The sequence below is a fragment of the Strongylocentrotus purpuratus genome, unplaced genomic scaffold (assembly GCF_000002235.5).
Source record: "Strongylocentrotus purpuratus isolate Spur 01 unplaced genomic scaffold, Spur_5.0 spur5_scaffold_12, whole genome shotgun sequence".
Lineage (NCBI taxonomy): Eukaryota > Metazoa > Echinodermata > Echinoidea > Camarodonta > Strongylocentrotidae > Strongylocentrotus > Strongylocentrotus purpuratus.
In genome coordinates this window covers 33,258,373-33,269,189 of record NW_022145597.1, presented here as the reverse complement: position 1 = coordinate 33,269,189, position 10,817 = coordinate 33,258,373, and the positions used below count along the sequence as shown (strand labels likewise).

Here is a 10,817-nt window from a genome sequence, read left to right as displayed (position 1 = left end):
TCGTAGCAGCACGTTCCATGTGCTCCCGAATCGAATGGTAATCCATCGTGCTTCTGTTAATTACATCCAATGGCTTTCAAATAAATTGAACTCCGTTTCTCCCATAATTTTTACATCCACTTACATTAGTTAACTTGAATTCTTCCACAAGGTAGTTTTGCGCATGATGGAGAAGTAGTTCTTTACCGATTTGCAAAGCATTTCCCGTGCATCTTTTCCTCCTGTTTTCCACAGTGCCTGTAGCTTTTCAACATCTTTGGTGGTGACTTTGATGTCTGTTAATCTCTGACTTTTGTCCCTGTATATGTACATGTACCTCTATGTTTATTTGCATAAACCAGCTCTGGGCATCAGGAATCCCAGAACTCTGCTTGGAGAATTTCGCTGCTCTACATGCAAGCACATTACTCATTCCAAATAAGACATTTCATCATTAAAATACATACACAACGCAGCATCCGTGTGCATTGCGTCTTAATTAGCTTACACCATACAAGGTGATATTGCTAGTAATCGTGTGTACGAATCTTGATATCACAAGAAGCGAAATTCGATGTCCCATCGGGAAATCACTCGAGTTTGTTTTCGTGTCTCGGAGAGCGTTCGGGTGAGGGAGATTTGTGATGATGAGCTTTCCACACGAAAAGGGTTTATTGAAGTTCGCCGTATATTGTTGATAATGTCAGACTGAATTGTCGCTCTATCGTAAATGTTAAGTCTACTCTCGGTTATCAAATACAGCTAATATCGGGTAAATACCCGGTACAAACATGGGTTCAAAATCTCCATGAAAAAAAAGAAAGTAGATTTCTGTAATCGTGTAATCGTATGACAACAAAACTATGGCGCTATATTCAAATCATTAGAACTTTGATCGACACACTCTTTAATTTAAATGAATAAATAAGTAAATAAATAAATGAAAACAATTAGATTGAATAAAACAATAAATAAATTTAGTGATAACTCGTTGTGGTTCAAGCGTTGATACCAAGTACTTCAAATCTCATAGACGCCGTCACAATAAATGTTACAGGATGAAACCTGACGTACCGTGCGGTTACTGGCTCAGGAAACAGTATGGTCACATATGTGGCAGCATCAAAATTTCCTGTATATGTCTGAAAAGGAACGAAAGTAATGGATATTTTCTTTTCTTATAATGATAATAGTAATGATAATAATATTAATGATAAATAACTTGTTTATTAACCAAGAAAAGCCTCATCAGTATAACTGCTGCTATTCCCAAGGGCCCTGTAATTCATATAACCCCCGGAAACTCCAGGTACCCATTTACACCTGGGTGGTGAATGGCAAATGTTGATTAATGTCTTGCCTCGAATCCCTCGGTATAACTCTTCCATGAGAAATGCAATATGGCACCGAGATTTCATCGCCAAGGCACATAAACAATTGATTTTAATGGAACTTTTTGTATTTTTAAAATACATTTTAAAATCCTTTAATTTTGCACACTAGGAAATTCATGCTTTTGGATGTGTTAATACATGACTGTTTATGTAGATATGAGAAAATAATTGCATGCAAAAACGTACAAAGAAATTAAAAAAATACATAAGTAATAAAAAGAGCATGAATAAAAAAGGAAGATGATAGACTTAACAACAAAATAAAATAAGCATTTACTGGAAGCGCAAAATGACACTCACTTTTCGTACCCCGCAATGCTCTTCCAGAGCAAAGGTCCAATTTGTATCGTCCCTTGAGTAGGAGATTTGGAATGACGTAACCCTTTCGTTTATACTGGTCCGTCCCTGTGTGATAACACCAGTTACCAAAGTATCCTCGCCGAGATCGACCTTTGTGTGATTTTAATGATGAAAAGAAGAACAAAATGTGAATTTATCTAATGACAGATTATCTTGCATTTGATAACAATACTTAGGACAAGCAATATGTAAAAACATATCAACCATTTGAACGGATGTTGCTTTCAATATGAGCAAATCGAAAGGGCTGGTCAGATTTGAACGATATGATGTTTTAAAAATTGTGCTAGTTATGTGTTCGTCTTCCTCTTCCTCTCTCTCTCTCTCTCTCTCTCTCTCCCTATCACGCCCTTTCTCTCTCCTTCTCTCTCTCTCTCTATCTCTCTCCCCCATGTCACCCTCTCCCCATTCTCACTCGCTCTCTGCCTCTCTCCTCTATATCTCTCCCTCTCCCACCTTTTCTCTCTCCTTCTCTCTCTCTCTCTCTCGCTCTTTCTCTCTATCTCTCTTCCCCCCACGTCACCCTCTCCCATTCTCTCTCTCTCGCTTTCTGTCTCTCCCCAATCTCTTTCCCTCTCCCATCATTTCTCTCTCTTCTGTGTGGCCATGCAGTGAATTTTCCTGTTGGGGACCGGGGAGAAATGCAATTAATTATTGATAATTTATTGAATTTTCTTTGTTTTGTTATATTTGTGGGGGCTGCCCCCTACCCTAGCCCCCGCTGTGTACAATACAATACAATAAAGTCATTTCTATAGCGCTCTTAAAAACTAACTGTTGTTTCTCAGTGCTTTTACATAAAAGTTATCAAAGAATCTATTGTTTATTTTGGTCAAAGAGGAGAGTTTTGAGACATTTTCGGGAGACATCCAGTGAAGGTGCTAATTGAATAAAACGTGGAAGCTCATTCCAGAGTCGAGGAGTACATGCATGGAAAGCATTGACGCCAGCTTTGGTGTATGTGCGAGGAACGTGTAGCAGGTGTTGTCAGTACACGACCGAAGGCCAGGACGAGCAGATTGGTAGGGTACGATGAGAGAATTGAGATACACTGGAGCTTTGTTTTGGATGCACTTGTAAAAAAAAAAGCGTTGCTTGATTGGAAGCCAATGTAGTTCTTTAAGCAACGGGGTGACATGATCGTGCTTACGGGCCAAGTAGATCAGCTTTGCTCCGCGATTCTGAATCTTCTGGAGTACAGTCGTGATTCAGTGGCAAAGTAATGGCCTCGTAACTGTGAGGCCCCATGATTAAAACCGTGTCGATGTGCTATTATTATTGCCCTTTTGTGAGGCATTAATCCTCATTACTGTCAGTTATGACTTAAAGGTAATACAAAGTTTTGGCTGGATAGTGAATCTTTACACTTTCGATATATTTGGATGCCCCTGTGGATGTTTATAAGCACTAGGAAATTTAGTCCCTAAAACACTTCTGCTTTCGAGAAAAATTGAATATAAAAATTTACCGGTGCTCCCGGTAATTTTTGATAAATTTCAAATAGCGCCTACGGCAATACAATGATAGCTGCGACCATGAAAATCTCATAATATGTAGTTGTGATATATAATTTTAACCCGGGAATAGCCAATCGGTCAATGTTAGTCAAGAAACATTGTTTTATAGCTAAATTGATATATTGACCTTGGGAGGGAGCTATACAACATAAACAGTTTTTTATTTATAATTTCATCACTTTAGACTCAATTTAAACCGCGACAACGATCGCTAAATATGTAGGATCGCATATGCTTCCGATATGTTCATTAGAACCAAATTCATATCCCCATACCAAAACTTTGTATTACCTTTAAGGGGGTAGGACCCCTAGTAGCATAGTAGCATACAGATGCTAATAGTGGGGCTGTTAATTAGGCTAAATAGGGGTCGTTAGGTGCAGATTCTTCCAAAAGCACCACATTTGGCCCAGAGGTAGCTTATACCATACTATTACGATTGCTGCGGGGCGCCAAGAAGGGCGCCCTCTGGGACCGCCATATTGGGCAAATCCAAAATGGCCGCCATCTGAGTTAAAGGTCAAGCATAGTTCCAAAAAGAAAAGGGTTAGTATGATAATAGTTTATATATTTATGGGGGTTTGGGGGTCAGAGAATCTGATTATAATGTTCTTTTATCATTTTGAGGTCTCATTGGGGCTGTCATGTTGGTCATATTGGTCAAATGAAAAATGGCTGCCATCTGAGTAAAAAGTCAAGTGTAGGTCCAAAAGAAAAAGGGCAGTATGATAAAAGTTTATTATTAAGGGGGTTTTTGGAGTCAAAGAATCTGATGATGATGTTCTTGTATCAATAACAGGTCTCCTTGGGGCTGTCATACTGGTCATATTGGCCAAATCCAAAATGGCCGCCATCCGAATTAAAGGTCAAGTGTAGTTACGAAAGGAAAATGGGCTAGTATGATAAAAGGTTATATATTTATGGGGTATTCGGGGTCAGAGAATCTGATTATCATGTTCTTTTATCAATTTGAGGTCTCATTGGGGCTGTCATGCTGGTAATATTGGTCAAATGCAAAATGGCTGCCATCTGAATAAAAGGTCAAGTGCAGTTTCTAAAGGAAAAGTGGTAGTATGATAAAAGTTTATATATTAAGGGGGTTTTCGGGGTCAGAGAATATGATTATGATGTTCTTTTATCGATTTTATGTCACTATCCTGTCCTAAGGCTACAATGAAGTCCATTTCTTGGTTAAGGAAGATGAGGGAAGATGCGCCAAATTCACACTTGAGTTGGTTAATGATGTAGGCGTACACAACTGGTAGACCACGGGTTCCCCTATCATTAATAGACAGTAGAAAAGTACCTTTTTGTGCGGCATTTCGTAGCCCAAAAGGCATGCGCTCAAATTCAAATAACCCAAAGGGTGTGGTGATGGCTGTTTTGGGCACGTCTACTGGATTGACTGGAATTTGGTGACACGCTCTGATGACATCGAGTTTGGAGAAAACTCTCTTGCCTGCTAGAGCTGAGGTGAAATCTTGAAGATGGGGAATAGGATATTTATCGGGCACTGTATTCCTATTTAGTGCATGGTAGTCACCGTTCGGTCTCCGGTCTCCGGGGGTTTTCTTGGGCACCATATGAAGTGGGGACGTCCAATTGCTGCCAAAAGGTCGAACGATGCCTAATTCTAGCACTTTTGCCTCCTTGTAGACTTGGCGTGCGATGTCTGGAAATTGGTCAAGAAGAGATTTGTAAGTAGCTTGACCGTCTGCCTGGACAAACATGGGGCTGACATATGGAAAAGAAGAAAGGATGCCTCTTATAGATAGATTTGTAGTATAATCGATGAGATTGAGATTGCGCACATCTACCAGAAAACCAAAGTGATGGAGAAAGTCTGCCCCGACGATAGGAGGATATGTCGGCAATGATAAAAATCCACCTGCAAGCTTGGCGTAGGCCGACGTCGAGAGTCAAAAATACCTGGGCATACTCCGGCTGCAAGGAGGCGACGACGTAGACAAACTTTGTTTTCTGTTGGGTGATGCCTCGGGTCATGAATTTTGCCTGGACTTGGGCAAACCAAATAGTAGGATCATTGTGCCAGAAAGGAGGAAGTTTGAGTTGAACATTGGAGACAGATGAAGGGCAAGCAGAAGTTTCAGAAGTTGAAGAATGGGTGTGATCGTAAGAAGGCATGATGACAGTTGAAAGATAAGACATGAGTAGAAATATGAAGGAAAGGGAGACAATACTTTAAACAGTTTTGATGGAGAATATCTGCCACTCAGCAGGTTGGTCGGGTTTAGATCACGTCGGGTTCACCAGTGAAACAATGCTCTGCAAATGCGAAGGCGGATGTAGCAACAACATTGACAGCAACGACTAGTACAACATAATGGTGAAATGTATGGGCGCAGGCCAAGATTTATACATATATCGAGAGCATTTGTTGTGCCCAGTTGAACTTACTGATTATATAACTGGACACAAACCATTACAGCAATCTATTCTGACCAAAGATGTAATGTTGGAAAACCTTCCTTGATTTTCTTAATTTATTTGTTGTGTCCAGCTGAACTTACTTATTGAATAACTGGATACAAACTATGACAGTAATCAGTTCTACCCAAAGATTGAATATTGGAAAGCCTGCCTTGCTATTTGTGTTTGTCTCTTTATACACAACTGTGTAACTGTAACTATTTCCACCCAATATAGGAATAGGTAAACAATATGGAATAAACAAATCAAGCAAATGGAGGGACACCACTCACGCAGAACATAAATAAGAGCCTGTAAGCCGACACTACTCAAAAGGGTTGTTTTAACATCCATTTTAGGATTATGTATGGAAACATAATAAAACCCAGGTAAAATGACATACAAGGAACTGTATTATATAACTACTGAGAAAGAAGTTGAATTACAACTCACGTCAAATAAGTAATTGGGAAATATACCCTCACAATTAAAGCACTTATAACGTCAGGTCATAAACATAGCATCAATATTTATACCACGAAAAAAATATTGTTGAAACCATGACCACCATTGTCCACCATGGTTTAACTTCGTAGAATCAAAATTAACAAGTATATTATTTCCGTACGATAAACAGAAGTGACAGACTTAATGGTAATGTATGGGTTGTGTGTTTGTGCGCATGTGTGTATGCGTGTGTGTGTGGTGTTTATGCGATGTGTGTGTATGTAAGGGTTAACTAATGTATGTCAGAATGTTTAAGTATGCATGTTAACCATTGATATAACCATGAAATTAGTTTTATCTCAACATTACATCCCACAAAAGAGAAGAAAATCTAAGTATGCACATCATACTAGAGTATGGGGCTAAAGCCTGGAACCCCCACACTTCTGGTGCTGCCGAAGGTCTGGAAAGGGTACTGAAAACAGCTGCTCGTTTTGTCTTCCGCGACTACCGAAGATCCACGTCAGCTACAGGGCTTGTTTCCCAGCTGGGATGGGATAAACTGCACACACGTCGTCTTCTAGCACAAAGCACCATGCTCTTTAAAATACACCACCAGCTAGTCAACATTTGTCTTCCTCACCTCATAACCAAAGCTACATACATCAGCAGAAGAGACCACACACTCAAGCTCTCTGTTCCTGTGGCAACAATAGAATCCTACACGTACTCATTTTACCCCCGCACCATTCGCCTCTGGAATCAACTACCAGCCACTGCAGTTACTGCCCCAACAGTTGCTGCTTTCCAGATGACCGCCCTCCCTGTCATCAGAGGGTTGGAACCTCCTGTAGGTTCCAGAATGCTGTAAACCATATAGCAGCATGATTTTTTACTTGCACGTCACTGTTTTACTGTACTATAAAGAAATTGTACACCCTTTTGTTGTCTGCACCTTCATCTGCTGTCACAACACATCCCATCCCAGTATAGCTTGGAAAAGCTGCTTCAGGGATTACCTCATCAAGTATCATAGCATTTGCCTGTTTGGCAGCCATATTAGATTTGACCATTTTAACAGCCCAAAAGAGACCTTCACATCAATGACAGAACATCATATTCAAATTTGCTGACCCTGAAACCCCCATATTTCGAAAAAACTTTTACTTGTCTAGCTCTTTTTCCTATGAAACTACACTTGAACTTTAACTCAGATGGCGGCCATTTTGGATTTGACCAGTATGACCAGTATGACAGCCCCAAGGAGACCTCAAATCGATGAAAGGAAATGATTATCAGATTCTCCGACACCGAAAGCCCCATAAATGTATAAACTTTTATCATTCTAGCCCATTTTCCTTTAGTAACTACACTTGACCTGTAACTCAAATGACGGCCATTTTAGATTTGACCAATCTGACCAGTATGACAGCCCCAAGAAGAGCTCAAATTGATGAAAAAATATCATAATCAGATTCTCCGACCCCCAAAACCCCATAAATATATAAACTATTATCATACTAGCCCTTTATCTTTTGGAACTACGCTTGACCTTTAACTCAGATGGCGGCCATTTTGGATTTGACAAATATGGCGGTCCCAGGGTAGAAATCGTCATAGTATGGTATAAGCTGCCTCTGGGCCAAATTTGGTGCTTTTAGAAGAATCTGCACCAAAATATCCCTAACAACCCCCACTATAAAGCAGTCACGCAAAACAAAGACTTGTAAATTATTATTCAATAACATCTTAGAATGTAAACTATTATCTAGATCTATTAGGAATAAATCGTTGTCAAAATCATTCCATAAATTGGGGTAAAACAAATATTCCAACTTTATGAGCAACAGTGTATAACAACTATCCCAAATATAACTCCATCGTCATGATCACTCAACGGATTCAAGGCTGGGTTCTCATTATTATAAAGAAATTGAAGGAAACTGATTCGTCACTACTTATGCGTCATTATTAGCCAAATGATGAATACATTAACATAAATGAAAAACTAAGCGGAGATGACCTCACTCAAAAAACGTAATACGCATGCTCGAAGCTGATCTGCGTTTTTTTTCCTTGTTGCGTGAAGAGTATATACGAATATAGGAAGCATCGAACGAAAAATGAATAATTCATGACCTTCCAGCGCGTTAAAAGCGTGTTCAAATGTCTAAGCGAACATGGCAGAGATTTATTAATACACTTGAAATATATCATATTGCAGTATGTTATTTTTTATTGTATTCATACTTCTAATCAGTTAGCCAATAGAAAGCCAGGTAAACCCCTTTTCAGGTTCTTCTTCAAGTAAACTTTAAAGAGCTATGCAGCCCAACACGAAGAGAAGGTTGATTATACATTTTAGCTGTACACAAATTATTTCTTGATATGTTGGCATACTTTAATTCAAATCATCTCAACGCGCATTTAGACATGCTAGAGCAAATTACCTTAACCCACTTATTGTTGTCGTTAAAGGCGGCGACCCATGCACCGACGTTTAACCCTGCAACGGCAACTTCATTAAGCCTTCCTCTGTAAGCTTCATGAGCAAAACCCCAGATCGATGACGAGGTCAGACTAGAGTCTGGTATCCGACCATCTTCCACGCCAAGCCCCGCACCGCGGACAGATGGAGTGCAACCAAGTTTCGCATCGAGATTCAGCGACGCTGCAAAAAAGAAAGGAAAAAAGAAAGGGGAAAAAAAAAGACTCAGACACCTAAATGACCTTGCAACTAACTTTCTTATATTTCCTACTAATTTGCAAGGCAAATTCGCTGGCCCACCTGGAAATTTCTTGAACTTGCCTTCGGGCTCGGCGAGGATTCGGGTTAAGTTCAACCCATCGCACGGTATACGATCTGACTACGACCCTATTTTGGAAGTGTTTGCAACAGTATTTTATAGGAGCAAGCTAATTCGGCTCAGACTCGTAGTGACATCAGGTCATAACATCACATTATGGCAGAAACTTTCCGGAGTCAATTATAAAATGTTGGCCTTGTACAACAAAACAATTGATATAAACTCTGTGGTTTTGGAATGATCAAAATGTGGAGAACAAATATACACACATAAATGGGTAAATGGGCCTGCACACAAGACAGTGTTTCGTCCAGAGTTTCTAAGTTTTAACAATTTCTTGTAGAATGATGAGAGCATTTTAAGAGCAATGCAGTTCAGGGGACAATTCTACTATAATATTCTCCCCAACTGACATACTAAGAGAAGGCAAGCTCACTATTATATATTTTTTCTTCAGCACTGTACCGATATATATATATATATATATATATATATATATATATATATATATATATAAACCTTCTCTTCCAGTAACAGTCCTCTTCTCCACCTACCTATGTCATCAATGAGAGTTCGTGTTATCATTTGTACCAGAAGTAACTTGCTATTTTATTATTGTGCACTAACCTATGGCGTCAGTTAGAGGTCCGTACCCATACAGTTCCATCCTCAAAGAAAGGCGACCGTGATTGGTCTTTGGATGGATCCGGAAAGAGCGTCCAACTATCGGCCTTGCAAGTGTGTGAGTCACATGGCTATCACGGTCATAATTTCCTGGAAATATCTATAAAAAAACATATCTGCATTACTTGATCAACTAAGATGTAATTTTCGTAAGTTGTGATTCTTGTTTCTAATAATTCATTTTGAAAAATCCTTATTGGTTTGTTAGGTAAACAAAGGCCTATATCATGTAAAACGAAAAAGGGAAGTTCCTTTTCCCTCTTTCCTGTTCCCCAGTTTTAGAACTAAAACTAAGATACAGCACTATGTAAACTTTTTGTTCCATTTTTCTCCCCAGGAGAGCTACGGCTTATAATTGTGTGCATGATATTGATAATGGAATATAGAGGTTTTTTTCTTTTTTTTCTTCATTTTTTAAAATCCCTCTATGTTACACTGTAAACATTTTTTTCTTTGTTTGTACTGTCTTTATTTTATTAAAACAAAAACAAAAAAACAATAATAGAAATAACAGTGGGACCTCGTTATATCAAAACACTGTTTTATAAACTTTTACTTCAGCAAGACAATCCAAACGGTTGTATTCCTTAATAATATATACCGTTTTTGTTTGTTTTATTTATTATCTTTTATTTATTTTTTTCATCCATGGCACGAAGAAGTTGTATTACAGCAATCAATTTTACATAGTCCCATGAAGTTCTTACGAGGTTACGCTGTATATTTCTTAATATAAAGACCACTGATTAAGTGTTGTTTTGTAATGTAAACGAGGAAACCGCAGTTTTACATTTACCTCAACTGATCCAGAGTAAACGTTCAAATAATCAGTCCAAGCCATGTTGTCAAAACTGGACGAAAAGGTGTATGACGTCACCCACTCATCGTATTTGTTTTTACCCTGAGTCGTTATGACCGTTACGATATAACTGGACTCAAATTGGACCTGCATCCAAGGGGATGGGTCGGACAAGTCTGGGAGCCAGGCTGTCTCAGAGTTCAGACGGCCAACACGGCTGCAATGGGACGCCGAGTGGCAGGATGATTCAGAGAAAGCCGAATCGGAAAGCGCACCACTTTCAAGGCCGAGTGGTTGACCAGATATATTACACGGGTTCACTGTTGGAAATAAGGTCAAGAAATAATAAAAGCATATTACAGGGTAAAACGACAGAGGCCTAAAAGTGCAGATGAAACAC

General features: G+C 39.2%; 1 protein-coding gene across 1 annotated transcript; it reads right to left on the bottom strand.

The window, feature by feature from the left end:
* Positions 1-975: 975 nt before the first annotated feature.
* On the bottom strand, positions 976-9,601 carry LOC105446428 (lactadherin-like). Its single transcript, XM_030981506.1, has 4 exons — positions 9,562-9,601; positions 8,578-8,798; positions 1,674-1,823; positions 976-1,121 (listed from the first exon to the last, which is right to left on the bottom strand). The coding sequence occupies exons 1-4, from the start codon at positions 9,599-9,601 to the stop codon at positions 978-980; spliced, it is 555 nt and encodes a 184-aa protein (XP_030837366.1). The 3' UTR covers positions 976-977.
* Positions 9,602-10,817: the final 1,216 nt, after the last annotated feature.